This window comes from Dendrobates tinctorius, unplaced genomic scaffold (assembly GCF_039654945.1).
Source record: "Dendrobates tinctorius isolate UK_male_01 unplaced genomic scaffold, ASM3965494v1 ptg000211l, whole genome shotgun sequence".
In the NCBI taxonomy this organism is placed as follows: domain Eukaryota; kingdom Metazoa; phylum Chordata; class Amphibia; order Anura; family Dendrobatidae; genus Dendrobates; species Dendrobates tinctorius.
In genome coordinates this window covers 9,493,792-9,509,361 of record NW_027361878.1, presented here as the reverse complement: position 1 = coordinate 9,509,361, position 15,570 = coordinate 9,493,792, and the positions used below count along the sequence as shown (strand labels likewise).

Sequence of the window (15,570 nt, the reverse complement as noted above, 5' to 3'; positions counted from 1 at the left end):
TGTAGGCAATTCGATCCCACTCTTTTCCCCCCTCCCTCGGGAATGTGGTGTGATCAGAAATCAGCCTTTGTTTGAAAGCACATAGTTGCTTTGTTTATTTCAGATCAAATATAATAAGGCAGATTAAGCATAGAAGTAGGAAACCTATATTTTTGGAATCTACATCATAAAAGCTATCCACACTGTCATACCCGCCATGTCCGTTATGTCTGTCATGTCCGCCATGCCTGTTATGCCGCATGACCCCTGGATCAGTGTGCACGTGCACCGAACTATCATGCCCGCCATGTCTGGTATGCCGCATAACTCCTGGAGCGGTGTGCACGTGTACTGAATTCTCATGCCCGTTATGTCTCGTGCTGCAAGATGCCTGGAGCGGTGTGCACGCGCGCCTTACCTCATGGCTGCACGCCGTTGCTAGGTAACCATCCGTCTCTGCTCTGATTCTGCAATCCTCTGTATTCCTGGAGCCCTGATCATGTGACCTTTCCTATGTTCCAGCACTGTCTGATTCTGCAATCCTCTATGTATTCTTGGAGCCCTGCTCATGTGACCTTCTCTATGGTTCTGCCCAGTCTGATCTAGCAATGCTCTCTATGATCCTGGAGGATCTGAACCGGAAGTCCTTCCCTGATCCTGACCTGGAACTGCAGGTGCTATGGTGCTATATCAGACCGCCCCTTCCTATGGTCAGGGCCTGAGTATTGTGTTGCTTCCCTGCATGGCTGCTTGGTCTGCTTGATCGCTCCCTGTATTCTGTGCCTCTGCACTCTGCCCTGTCGTGCGTCTGCACACGCTCTGTGCTTGTACTCCGCCTCTTGTCTCGTGCCATGTCTTGTGTTGTCTCTCGTGCCATGTTTGTCCTTGCCTTGCTTTGCCTTGTAGTACTTCCGCTGTTCTCTGCCTTAGCCTGTTTCGCCATGTCTGGTCTTTGCTATTCTGAGCCTTGTAGTACTTCTCATGTTTCTTGTCTCTGCCTGGTTTTCCGTACTCTGCCCTATGGTGCTCTCTTGCACATTTCCATGTCTAGTCTTAAGGTTCTTCCTTGACCCGGCTCTGGGCTTCGGCCTACGCTCCGCTGCTAGACTCTGTCCTATCGTGCTCTCTTGCACATTTCCACGCTAGTCTCAAGGTTCTCCCTTGACCCGGCTCTGGACTCCGGCCTACGGTCCGCTGCTAGCTCTGTTCTCGCTCTGACCTGGCTCTCTGTTTCTGTCTATGTTCCGCTCCCTGTTCCGTACCCTGTCTTGCCTTGTTTCTCGCCTAGCCTTGCCTTGTTTCTTGCTTTGCCATGCCTTGTTTCTCTGTGTGCCCTTTGCATGCGCCTGGCCTTCCTAGCCTCCTGCTTGTGCCTCAGCCGTGCCCGCCTTAGCCGTGCCCGCCTGCTTGTGCCTCAGCCGTGCTCGTCGGTCAGTGACAGCTGTGTCGCCTGCTATGCCCCATCCGGGTTCGCTGGAGTCTTACCCACCTGTTTGTGCTGCAGCCCGTCCAGCTAGCCAGTGCCCCAGCCGTGCTCTCTGAGCTTCCTTGCACTCACGCTGTCTCTGCACTGTGCCCTCCGTGCTTCTCTTAGCACGCGCAGGCCCTCGCCTGCCCTGTGGCATACCTCCCCGTGCTTCTGTAAAAGTACGCGCAGGTCTTGCCATGTACCCTGTCGTGCCCTCTCGCACGTACAGGTCCTTGCCTGTACTCTGTCCCTGGCGTGTCCTCTGCACGCGCAGGACTCTGCTTTTAACCCTGACCCTGGCGTGTCTCTCTGCACGCGCAGGACTCTGCCTTAAACCTGACCCTGGCGTGTCTCTCTGCACGCGCAGGACTCTGCCTTAAACCTGACCCTGGCGTGTCCCTCTGCACGTGCAGGACTCTGCCTTGAACCTGACCCTGGCGTGCCCCTTGGCACGCGCAGGACTCTGCCTTGTGCCTTGGCGTGTCACACGCACCCTGTCTTGTATGTTGATCTTTGAACCCTGGCGTGTCCCCTACGCACGCACCTTGCCTTGCACCTTGCTTTGAACCCTGGCGTGTCCCCTACACACGCACCTGCCTTGCACCTTGCCATGGACCCTGGTGTGCCCCTAGCACGCACCCTGCCTGGAATCTTGCCTTGGACCTCGGCATGTTCCCTGACATGCACCATGCCTGAATATCTGTCGTGCCTCCTTGCCTTACCCTGGTTTGTCGGATGCCTGGATCCTGCCGATCGCCATCAGAGCTCCGCAACCTGATGACCCTGTTGATCATTGTCTACTGTCCGGAGTCTGATACCATTGTGTCCTTGCCAGTAACCAGGCTTGCCTCTTGGCACGTACCATGCCATGGACCTTAGCGTGCCTTGCACGCACCTTGACGTGTTTGCGTGCTATCACGTTTTGCACTGAATGTTTTCCTGAAGTTGTCTTAATGAAGATACCTTGAACTTACGTCTTGTCTTGTCTTGCTTCCTGCTCGTCCTTGTCGTCAGACACTCGTACCTAGTGTCTACCTGAGCCGGCCGTCTGGTGCCAGCAGTCGTGGTGGCTCACCACCTTGGTCTTGCCCCTGACACTCCCTATATAGGGGGTGGTTCCTCACAAGGTCAGCTCGCCCTAGGTAGGTGGGTGCCATGACCCAGAGGGTCCACTCTAAAGAAAAAGTCGACTCAGCATAAGCTGACCTCGTCACACACAGGTTGGTTTTGAAACTTCGGCGATCACCAGAATCCGAGAAACTAATTTCTACCCGACCGAGCCGCACAGCCACGGCATGCTTAGACTTACATAAAATGTAATTTCGCAATAAGAAAATGATTAGCCTATTGTCTCTTTGTGAGGTTCCCACCAAGAATTAAGACAAATAGTAGTTTCCTAATAACTTTCTAAAAGGGGTGTAACCAGCCACCCTGTGAGGTCAGCCAGGGGGAATACCCTTAGTTCTGGGCAAAGGTATAAAGCTCAAAGACCCAGACAAAGGGGGGTCTTTTGCCTGGGGAACCAACTATGGAAAGCTGTGCATTTTGACCTGTCGCTCTGGGTAGGTTCCGTTCCCCCCCCTCCTCCACATGACATGCAATTGACTGAGATCTGTAAATTTCATATTTTAATCCCTGTTATTTTGTAATTGCCTGTTTACACCGGGACCAAGCTGCCTCAGACTGCTGCCACTGTCTGCCGGGCAGTGTAGAAGGACCCTGAGACCATGGGACCATCATCAGAAAGACTGTTGTGGGTCTCCAGTTCAGGAGCGAGCCACTGATAGTGACTGGCCTCAAGTAACTGCAGGGACAGAGCAGGATGCCTTATTTCATATACAGTAAAGTTTTCCCTGTTGGATCAGAGCTGTGCCTGTAATGTCTTTCCTGGAACCTCACCCTCAGTGACTGCAGAGAGCGTGGAAAGAAGGTAACTGATTGTGCTGTAGGATTAGGATCACACCTGCCTTTTTCATGAGCAAGGGACCTGGGTGGTTCGGGACTGTTGTTTTAATAGACTCAGTCATGACTACCACCCCGTGCCACCTTGTTACATTATCACCCCTCCTACGCAGCCTCCAGTGATCTAGGGAGGGGTGTACAGGACTTATCTCAAATTATCACCCCTCCTATGCAGCCTCCAGTGATGTAGGGAGGGGTATACAGGACTTATCTCATGTTATCGCCCCTCCTATGCAGCCTCCAGTGATCTAGGGAGGGCTGCACAGGACTTCTCTCATGTTAATCACCCCTCCTGTGCAGCCTCGAGTGATCTAGGGAGAACTATGCAGGACTTCTCTCATGTTTCCACCTATCCTGTGCAGCCTTGAGTGATCTAGGGAGATGTGTACAGGACTTCTCTCATGTTATCGCCTCTCCTATGCAGCCTCCAGTGATTTAGGGAGGGGTGTACAGGACTTCTCTCATGTTATCGCCCCTCCTGTGCAGCCTTCACTGATCTAGGGAGAAGTGTACAGGACTTCTCTCATGTTTTTCCCTATCCTGTGCAGTCTTGAGTGATCTAGAGAGACGTGTACAGGACTTCTCTCATGTTATCACCTCTCCTGTGCAGCCTCCAGTGGACCAGCATGTGATATGCAGGATTTTTTTCGTCTTACAAACCAGGAAAAAATTTTGATCTCTGATCAAGTTTATAGGTTATTGAGCATCTTTTGTAACTTCTGAGTGAGAAGTTGAGCAGTTACACATCGAATCATCACCTAGACTTGTGACTGAAATTCAGCAAAAAGATTGGAATTGCCCTGTTCCAGCAACCAGTTTGGTCGCCAGTGGCAGTTGTACCACGGCAATTTGCACTTCTGCACTGCGGGCATCTCTGCTGCTTATGAGGCCTCCGCCACATCGTGACATCCCAAAACACTGCATATTGCAATGTCACATGTAGCCTTGTGACTACAGTAGACTAGGCTTCAAGTAACATAATGTCATTGCCTAGACCTTGGCAGAGGTGCTCAGTATGTCAGACAGAGGTTTGCTGGAGCAAAAGTGAACTTTGCCGTTGGGTGGTTCGAATCTTTTTGCTCATCTTTACTTGTGACACAAATATTTACGGGCATGTATATCTTTGGTTTATTCAGTGATTTGATATGTATGTGGGATATGTATGAATCCTGCACAGGCTGAAATTTTATTTTTACCAGGTGTTGTGCATCTTGGGCTCTGCTGACGTCAGAGATTTTGCAATAAACAATGAATTACTTCTGCTTTTATAGAATATTGCGATAAGGCTCCTATGGTTGTAAAGTGTTGGGCTTTTCTACAATATGCTGCTTTTAGAAAATATAATTGTATGGAGCTGTAATGTTTTTTTTAAGCTAATCCTTGGCTCTTTCTCGGATTTTCTGTCCAGTGGGCGGACCTATCAGTGACTGACAGCCAGATAAGTGTGACTGCTATCTCTCCATGCAATCACCAATAGGACAGAGAATCCCACAAATGATGAAAACACAGAATATACAAAATCCTTTCTCACAAAACTATTTATCAATCCACTTAGCTACCCCTGCTCTATAACATGCTGCCTGAAGATTAGACTGCATTTTTATGGTGACACATTCCTTTTAAGTTCTGGGTGGTCATATGCTTGAAAGATTGCTATGGACTACTGTAGAAATAGGAGAGTTAATAAGGAATACCCCTTTAACTCAATAAAAGCCTCTTGTAGGTGTCACTGGATAATAAATCAAAAACCTCCAGGGATCCTAGGGAGGGATGTACTGCCAGTAGTGAGAGAGGGTTTTCCCCTGTTTTCTAAATGTGCACTAGGTTGCAAGTGAGATGGCAGGATCAAGGGTTAGAGTAGGGGCCTACATCCTCTTAACTCTATAAACAAGCTTAAGATGAAAAAAAAGGATTTCCTGGCAGTAGGAATCAGACATACACTGATGCACACAAATACAAGAGGAGGTTACGCTGAGAGAATGCCTGCACCCTAGTTAGCGAGCAGTGGGGGTGAGTAAGCCTCAGTATTAAAGTGTTTCACTGTGGGGTTTAAATAAAGCCACGGAAGAGATCATAAATGCTCCAGTCTGAGAGTATGAGCTGCAGTCATGTTGGGTTTGTCCCAGAGGTAGGAGACTAGTCCACCTGAGCAAGGGAAAGACCCTATTAAGGGTATGAGGATTTCCATACTAGTGGGGAGCAGTGAGACTTATTATTGAATGAGCAATTTTCACCACTCTGTAAAGGTTATGGGGGTTACCAAAAGCAGAAAAGTCTGTCGGCCAATGCCTGAAGGTGAGGAGGAGTGTCACACCTAATACAGCTAGTAGATTGGTGCCTTTGTGTGAGGGACTGTGCCTATGAGGAAGTAGGTCTCAAGAACATATCGAGTGATGTAGTAGCTATGGCAAAATATCGCTCCCATTGAAAGTTGACTGAAAGAGAAACTGTGGCCAACATAGAGTTTCTGCTTAATTGGTACCTGTCATGTCTGATAACACTGTTAACCTTCAGACATAGGGTAAATTTGCAAGTTAATAGTGTTATCGGACATGACAGGTTCCCTTTAAGCTGAGATAGTGACAGACACTGTTGAAGAGTGACAAGAGTGCAGCCAAGTAAAGTGCCAGCAGATTGTCACAAGAGCCAACCGATTGCCTCCTGTAAAACAGTTGTAACCATTAAGCTTGTTGTCTCCTTGTGAGTTTTTGAATTGACATCAATTTACACCTGCATCTTACCACCATCTTAGAGGGAACCATTCTGCCGACAAGGACCAATACATCATAGTATTACTAAAATGATCATGCTAACCTACAACCCAACAACATCTCCAGCCCTGTTACAAAGCCTTTAGCGCTAGTGTTACGTTTGCGTAGTCCCTACGGACAAGTGCGCTAACTTTTACATTTGGCAAAAATCTTATTAACCAGGGATCAGAGCAGAAGATGCTCAGTCAGTTATCTGAGATCATAATAATGAAGAAGCAAGAGGAATAATGTAATTCTTCATGAACCTGGTTATTACATCATATCGTTAGCTGAATGGTCAAAGGACCTTTGCAAGCTGTGCACTCACTGTCAGGATTCGAACCTAGCAGCTCCTGTGCACTAGTCGTCAGGTCTTCCTACTGAGCTATTCAGCTCGCTGGACAGTTCTGTGCTTATCCAAATACTTGAACCTATGTTTTGGTGATTTCTCCTCCCTGAGTTTCCTGTTGGTTACCACCCTGAGTTCCTGATTGGCTCATTCTGATTGCACACGGTTGTGATGGTGTGATATGTTATGTCGGTATCTTTTTGTGTATATTTATAGTTTACAGATTTCCATAGTGTTCTCTTGTTGCCCTGTATCATTCCGTGTATTCCCATATTGTCTAGAGTCTCAATTACCTTCCAAAAGTCTGATAATTTAATTAGCTCACTTACTGTTTGCAGCCTGACTGTATCTATGCCTCTTGATGAACCCCCTGTAATGCCTTAATCCCCAAGGCACATTTGTCAGGTCTGGGAGGCCTGAAAACCTAACACATAAGGAGGGGGCTGGGGAGGACAGGAGCTGTACAAGTCAGACCGTGTGTGGTGATGATCGTGTGAAGACAGCACGTCAGAGAGATGGGGGAGTATATGGACCCTTTTATCCTCTGTCTGCTGGATTATTGGACTTTCATCTCCCTGGACATTGTATTCTGTTACTGAACTGCATTCGTGTTCTGGACTATTGTATACTTAGTGTGATGGATTGTTTATGGACCTTTTAGTTTTACCTATAATAAAGGTCTTGGGATTGTTCACACTTCCCTCGCTCTGTTGATTGTGTGGTATCGGAGAAGGACCCCTTGACAACCCTATTTAAACCTGACCTTGCTCTCAGTTTCTTGCGTGATTATTGAGCTACCTGCCTTTAGTCAAGCTTCCGTCCACCTGCTATTCCTTCAAATGAAACTGCTGCTCCTGATAAATGACCTCTGGCTTCCTTGACTACAATTCCTGCTTATTCCTTCAAACTACATTTTTATAGGCTGAACTGGATGGACTGATGTCTTTTTTCGGCCTAACTAACTATGTTACTATATTACTACATTGCTGTTCCTGTGCATTGACTCCTTGTCTATTCCAGACTACGCTACCTGCCCGATGCTGCCCCTAGTGGTTGCAATATCACAACTCCAACCAGGTCAGTCCGTAACACTCACCTTCACTAGTACAAGTCTCTTCATGACCGGCTCAAATAGCTCCTCGCCAAATGTCATATAGATTGTGTAGTCTGGTGATGACCTCTCATGGTTCCTGTAACCTTTTAACTCTGAAGATACAAAAAAAGGGGGAAAAAATAGTAAAATTTTCCTATTTAAAACTCGTTGGATATAAAATGTTTTTGTTGTTTTTTCAATCGAGGAAAGAAAATAAATGTATTTCTCATGTCTTTTTATGAAACAAATCATTGTGTGAGGGAAGCAATGCAATGGTGTTGATAGTTGCGTCTGTCAAATTATAGTAAAGCACCTACTAAACTCTTGAGGGTCATTCCTATCTGTATACAGTGTTGTTGGATATTTCTTGTAAAAAAAATAAAGCACTTTTGCAATTTACTACTTATTAAAATTTGAAGACTTTTTTGAGATACTATGGATTGTCTTCTTTTTTGCTTACAGTTCCTTGCCTAGGAGACCGACCACAGCCGCTGTGGAGCTTGTAAACTCTGCACTGAAGTTGGACAGGATCCTGGTCAGCTCCAAATCAATAATTACAAGCTCAATGGAAAAAAGCTTGTAAACACAGAGCATATTTGACCACCGTTGCCACATAGCAGTGGTGGTTGGTCGCCTAGGCAATAAGCTGTAAACAAAGGTGTTAATATCTCCAGAACGGTTACAAATCTTAACAAACCAAAAATTGCAAATTTTGCAGATGGAAATATCCCTTGAAAAAAATAAATAGATGTGAAACAGCAAATTTTGACAAACGTGAGCCCAAATGTGGCATACAGCAATGGCATAAATCTGCTAGTTATTCCCCCATTATAGTAGTAAGTGCTGGTGCAAATCGGACTAGTGCTATCCATCGTTTTGATGGATGGCACTTGTCCCCATTTTATTCTATGAGGCTGTGCACAGGTCCAATTTTTTATTTTTCCTTGGGCTGAGGAAAAAAAAATCACAGCATGCATGATTTACCTCTGAGTAACTTTAACTCTATGGGTCCGGGGAAAAATTGGACCGCCTGAGAATGACATCCAAGTGAGGTCCAATTTTCACGGACTGACAATATAGAGAAGGAGGACAATCATTTTCTTTTTCCATCTCCATGAAAATCGGATCACACTCTGATGAAACTCTTAGCATAATTGGACTGATTTTCCCGGATGAGAGAAAAACGAATGTGTGACCCTAGCCTTGCTGGAATTTTTTATGTTCGGCAAATTAGTGCCAGACATAAAAAAAAAATTGTTCCAGAAAACTTCTTTAACTAATAATCCAATAAACTGCCTATGTTTTTTTTTTTTTACATACAGTAGTGTACATGAATTTATACATAAAGACCTCAATGATTTCAGCTGATATATAAACTTAAAAAATAATTTCTCCCCTTTAATAATCAATTATTATAGGACCCCATCACATTTTACTGAGAAAATGAAAAAATAAATCTTATTATTAGATGAAAAATTTAATCCAACGCCCCACTACCTTTTATTCTGCCAAGAAAAGCAAACTGTATAATGTATGCATAAAAGTATACAAAATCGGCAAGCTACTTCTTCCCTAGATATTGTCTCGTTAGGACTCTCACCTTCCCAAAACTGACTGAAGTCAAATATCTCTGTTCGGTCATCTCTGACCAGTTTATTTGCTTGTGAAGCCATTTCTTTGGTTTTTACACATTCCGACAAGCTCCAATAAACTCTCGATCTTCCCATTCTTGTGGCATAAACCTTGAAATTTTCAGTATTGACTTCAAGTAGAAGACCCTTTTCCACATAATTACAGATTTCGTTAGTGGCCTTGATCTGCACGTGATCCACCAGCACGTCTGTAGAAGGGAATTGGATAGCTTCTGCATCCTGCAGCTGGACTTCACTAACATCTCTCAGGATGAAGGACTTTTTTTTAGACATGTTTTGTTTTAGGACTTCTTTTCCTCGATAATATACAGTAACTTCCCAGGATGTCAGTGGTGGCATGCTCCCTGTTGGTGAATATTGTCGTGGAATTAGAAAAATCGAATAATGTATACAGTGAACATTGGCATAAGTAATCCTAAACTGTTCCAAAAGTAAAAAATAATAAGCGTCATGATAAATTAGAAAATTGCATGTTCAAAAAGGAACAGGTCTAAGACTCTAGTGCGACCTATTGTAAGTAGCAATCCTAATTACGAGCCTTGGCAAATGACTTAGGAATAAAGCTGAGCCAAAAACTCAATTTTCAGAAATGATGTTTTGGGGAGTTGCCCCTCATCAGTTCAAAGTATGATATCTGATTCGGCCTCTGACTGGGATCTAAGGCTAGTTTCACACTAGCGTTTATGAGCGCAGCGACGGCCTGCGCACGGCCACCGCTAAGCCCCGCCCCTGCCGTGCCCCCGCCGGTAGCTCCGCCCACCGGTGCATGACGCTGCATGCGCCCTGCATCCCCTATCTTTATCACAGGGGGCGCAGGCCGTGCGCAGTATGCGTTTGGCGGCGCATGCGCCTTTTTGACGGTGCGCCGACGCAACCAAACTGCAGCAGGTTGCGTTTGGCGCAGGTCGGCGCACCGTCAAAAGGACGCATGCGCCGCCAAACGCATACTGCACACGGCCTGCGCCCCCTGTGATAAAGATAGGGGACGCAGGGCGCATGCAGCGTCATGCACCGGTGGGCGGAGCTACCGGCGGGGGCGCGGCAGGGGGCGGGGCTTAGCGGCGGCCGTGCGCAGGCCGTCGCTGCGCTCATAAACGCTAGTGTGAAACTAGCCTAACTCTGCTGCCCGACTAATTCATCTCTCTCCTCGCTACTCCTCCGCTTCTCCCCTCTGCAAATCTCTTCACTGGCTCCCATTCCCTCAGCGTATCCAATTCAAATTACTTATACTGACCTACAAGGCCATCTATAACCTGTCTCCCCCATATGTCTCTGAACTAATCTCCCGATATCTTCCCTCACGTAATTTCCGGTCCTCCCAAGACCTCCTTCTCTCCTTCACACTTATTCGCTCCTCACCCAACCGCCTCCAAGACTTTTCCCGAATATCCCCCATCCTCTGGAATTCTTTGCCCCAACACGTCCGATTATCTGCCACATTTGAATCCTTCTGACGGAACCTGAAAACCCACCTCTTCAAGAAAGCCTACAGCCTGCAATGACCCCACTACCTCCTCATCACTACCGGAGATATCGCCTCAACCAATACCAGAACTGCTGCAACCCCCCCAACCTACTGTCTCCTTCCCCACCATCCTGTAGAATGTAAGCCCTAAAGGGCAGGGTCCTCTCCCCTCTGTATCAGTCTGTGATTGTTAGTTTACTGTAAGTGATATCTGTAATTTGTATGTAACCCCTTCTCATGTACAGCACCATGGAATCAATGGTGCTATGTAAATAAATAATAATAATAATAATAATAATAATATTTAATTTCCCAAAGGACCACTGCATGGCCTATAAGTCTCCTTACACTGGCATGTCACTCTCCACAAGGAGAGACATTACCCCTTGGATCCCAATAAATTGGAATACAGTAAATAGGGTTTGTAAACATGGGACTATTCTGCTGCGGAAAACACAGTGGATTTTGTTGTGGAAATGCCGTAGCTTTGCAACAGATTTCACTCTCTGCAATGCAAATTTGTATCTTCTCTACAACGTGTGGATGAGATTTTAAAAAAACATTATCCATAATGCTGGTACTGTAATTTTCCATCCAGAAATGTTCCAGAGTGCCCATACCCCTAAGGCCTCTTTCACACATCAGGTTTTCGGCGTCAGGCGCGATCCGGCGCTTTTGACTAAAACCGGATCCGGCGAAATGCAATGCCGGATCCGGTTTCCCCCCCATTGACTTGCATTAGAGCCGGATCGAGCCGGATGGCCATGCGTTTCATCCGATTTTCGCCGGATCCGGCAATGTGACGCGATCCGGCGTCTGGAAAAAACGGCTACTGTAACGTTTTTTGTCTCCGGCGAAAAAGCCGGACACGCCGGATCCGGCGTGTCCGGCTTTTTCATACAATGAAAGCCTATGAGCGCCGCAATGCGCCTAATCCGGCGACAGCCGGATCCGGCGGCCGGATCCGGTTTCTTTGGTCTGAGCATGCTCAGTAGCTCTGCCCACAGGACATATATAAAAGCAAGACAATGGGACCCTCAGCCACACCCAACATGCCACCCAAGCCAAGAACCAGGAGCAGGAGAAGGCAGCAGACATCTGCAGCAGCAGCACCATCAGCACCACCCCAAATGGAGCAGCATGCTGAACAACGGGAGGGGAGTCCAGCAGCAGATGAGAGACGGTAATTATCAAATCCCCCATTCCTCCAAACTAGGGCTATGGAATATCAAGATATTCATTGGCCCTTTGTTTCTCTTTATTCAACAGCCGCCCAATAGATGCAGCAGCAGCAGCAGCAGCAATGGCAGCAGCAGAAACACCACCCACAGCCATGGAGTCTGGCCATGAGGAAGACAGCACATCTTCTGGGAGCCCTCCCTCGCATCGTCAGCGTTTGACGGTAAGTTTTTATTTCCAAAATCCATCATCTCTGTAATATATGTGTATTCATTGCCTTTTATTTCAAAACAGGAATCACAAGATGAAGAGGAGCTCCCAGAAGAAGAAGGAAGGGGTGGACAGACACTTGGAGTGGGCTCACAATTGGTAAGTTTTTTGCATCAAACGCAGAAACACAACATCACACTACACACAACACATAGAAAACAATGTTCTGCAGACCACACACAGCAAACAAATGCCTACATCCAAAGACATAACATTTTTTGTTTTCTTCTCTAGTCTTCCCAATCTGGTGCTCGGCCAAGAGGTCCTCGCAGTGCCTCCCAGGGTCGTCGGCGACAGCAACGCGGCTGTCACCAGCGTGTAAGTATAAATATTTTTGCTTTGTTTTTTTTGCACTTTTTATTTCATTTCTTTTGTGGAGGCTAATTATGTTATTTTTGTCTTTTTCTTTAACAGCCTTCACAGAGTGCTCCCGACTCTGACGGTGAGGATGGAGGGATTGATGTGGACCGCCTCATCGATCTCGTCAGAGAAAGGGAGCCGCTCTGGAATATGGCTGACCGCCGCCACGCTGACCTGATCGTTACCCGACGACTCTGGGAGGAAATCTGTTCGCTCCTTGTGGACCGCTGGGAGGACCTCGAAGCTCGGGCCCAGATTAAAGAGCGTAAGTATATACAGTACCGGTTGCTTGATTTAAACCAGTGTTTCCCGAACTCCAGTCCTCGTGGTCCCCACGGATCATGTGTTCAGGATTTCTATTTACTTTGGAAATCCTGAAAACATGACCCCTGGGGACCATGAGGACTGGAGTTTGGGAAACACTGATGTTGTATACTAACCACTTTGTCCTTTCTCGTTTCAGGGGAGAGAATTGTGAAGCGGTGGCGGTCTGTTAGGGATCGTTTCAAGAAGGAGTTCAATAAAGAGATGCGGGCCCCGAGTGGATCTGGAGGACGCAGGAGCAAGTACAAGTACGCACGAGCCCTGTCGTTCCTCCGGGAGACAATGCTCACCAGAAGGTAAATATTACACACCACATGTGACAAAAAAATGTTTAGATGTAACTTTTTTTTTTCAGCCAGGGCCATACCATGTCACTATTTTAATTGTTTTTTTCTTCTCTTTATTCCACAGCACGGTGAGCAGCACTCGGGAGCCTGCACGATTGGACCCTTCTGAGGCGATCCCTGAGGAGACCGGCACCGAGGGACACTTCGACCGCCCCGGTACATCTGCACCTTCCCAGCCTTCCCACACATTCGACCCATCTGTCCCATCCACCAGCACAGGAGCATCGTGGCCGCCTACATTACATGAAGCTGCTGGTGAGGAGATCGCTTTCCCTTTACCCCACCCTTCTGCCCCTGCCACCTCTAGTCCACCTGCGGGTACTGGGCCGCAGTGGCAGAGGGGTCAGGAAAAGACTTATGCGCCAGAGTTCTTGCATCTGAATGCATCTTTCCAGAACTGTCTAAAAGTCTTGTCAGAGCAAATCTCCGCAGGCTATCAGCAGATCAACTCCAGCATTCTGGAGGTGAAGACACTTCTGCAAACCATGCATTCAGAAGCAAGATCTTCGCCAAACCACACCTTTTTCAGGTCTGTTGTGGAGCGCATGGAAATGCTCTCTCCTGCCCAGCAGATGCATGTAATGCATTCATGCCACGCTGCTCTCCAGCAAGTTACCTCCCAACCTCCTCCCACCACAGTAGTTCCTCCACCTGCACCCCCTCCAGCCACTTTCCATCCTCCCCCTCCTATTACATCTACACCCCCCCCAGCCACTTTCCATCCTCCCCCTCCTATTACATACCATCCACCTCCCCAGCACCAGCAACCTCCCCAGCACCAGCAACCTCCCCAGCACCAGCAACCTCCCCAGTACCAGCAACCTCCCCAGTACCAGCAACCTCCCCAGTACCTGCAAACTCCCCAGTACCAGCAACCTCCCCAGTACCAGACATCTCCCCACTTCCAGCAACCTGCCCCGTACCAGACATCTCCCCACTTCCAGCAACCTGCCCCGTACCAGACATCTCCCCACTTCCAGCAACCTGCCCCGTACCAAACTCCTTCCCCATACAACTTGCCATCAACATCATCTGCTCCTACAGTCCCTGCCCAACCCTCCACTCCACCACCCACCACTTCTTCTGCTTCCCACATGTCCACCCATTCTGTAGTTTTTTCCACACCTTCACCTCTAACTGTTCCTTCCCCACCACGATCCCAGTCCTCTCTCCACACTCCCAGTGTCGAAGTGTCCCGCAGCCCCTCCAGCAGTATTTCCACCACACACTACACAGATTTATAATGTGTGTATTTAAATAAAAATGACCAGTTTTATGGTTTCAAAGCTTTATTAAACAAGTTTATTAAAATTTTAAAAAAGTTTACTAAAAAAAACATTTTTCAATAAAAGTTAAATTATTTTACACTGGTTGTCTGTCATTTCTTTCTGCGGCGAAAAAGGTTAAATACAGGGTATTTAAAAGGTGAAATGGTATTCAAAACTAGGTATATAACTGTGGGTAAATTTTAGCTTTTTGCCACAGTTGTGTTGTGGTTGTGTTTGAAGCAAAGTATTTCACCTAAAAAGTTGTGTTTATTGTTGGTGATTTCCTAACAATGTACACAACTTTTGTTAAAAGGTGAAATACTTTGCATAAAACACAACCAGGTACACACCTGTGGCCTAAAGCTAAAAATAGAGACCATGACAAGATAGCCAACTTTGGTTGGCAAAGGTATATACTGTTGGTACAGAAGGTACACAAGTTTGGTTAGGGCACAAATCTTTCACACTCTGTCATCCTGCCAGTGTACTCTGCCTTGAGGTGACATAAAGTATAGTGCAAAATTGTCCCTCATTACTGAAACCGTCACAGAACTTCTAGTGGTAATGTCATGGTAATCTTGCAAGGTGGTTTCTTCAGAGGTGTCCTCAATGGAAATGGGTTCCTTGCAGATAACAAAATTGTGGAGTACCACGCACGCTTTGATCACCTCGTCCACAGTTTCTGTCTTGAGGTTGATCGCAGTCAATAGGACCCGCCATTTGGCTGTCAGAATACCAAAGGTACATTCAACCATTCTTCTTGCTCTTGTGAGGCGGTAATTAAAAATGCATTTTGGTCTTGTCAATCCTCTGCTACCGTACGGTTTCAAAAGGTGTTCTGACAGCTGGAAGGCTTCATCCCCTACACAGACAAATGGCATAGGTGGACCAGATGTTTGCGGCAGCGGTCTAGGTGGTGGGAACTGGAAGGTGTTTCCATACAGTTTACGCCCCATGGCAGACAGTTTGAAAACTTGAGAGTCATTGGAGCGGCCATAGGCCCCAATATCAACAGCAATAAATTTGTATTCCGCGTCAGCGATGGCCATGAGGACAATTGAAAAATATTTCTTGTAATTGAAATATTCCGATCCCGATCCGGCT

At 46.9% G+C, this 15,570-nt stretch overlaps 1 protein-coding gene and 1 long non-coding RNA gene across 2 annotated transcripts in view; one reads left to right on the top strand and one right to left on the bottom strand.

The window, feature by feature from the left end:
• IRF7 (interferon regulatory factor 7) overlaps positions 1-15,570 on the bottom strand; it is a 47,664-nt gene that overhangs the window by 9,212 nt on the left and 22,882 nt on the right. Inside the window, exons 10-11 of the mRNA XM_073554403.1 lie at positions 9,202-9,597; positions 7,605-7,714 (exon numbers count right to left, since the gene is read on the bottom strand). Of these exons, the coding sequence (XP_073410504.1) occupies positions 7,605-7,714; positions 9,202-9,597 (506 nt within the window). The remainder of the gene's footprint in view (positions 1-7,604; positions 7,715-9,201; positions 9,598-15,570) is intronic.
• Positions 1-15,570, top strand: part of LOC141058236 (uncharacterized) — a 35,091-nt gene that overhangs the window by 6,113 nt on the left and 13,408 nt on the right. The window lies entirely within an intron of this gene.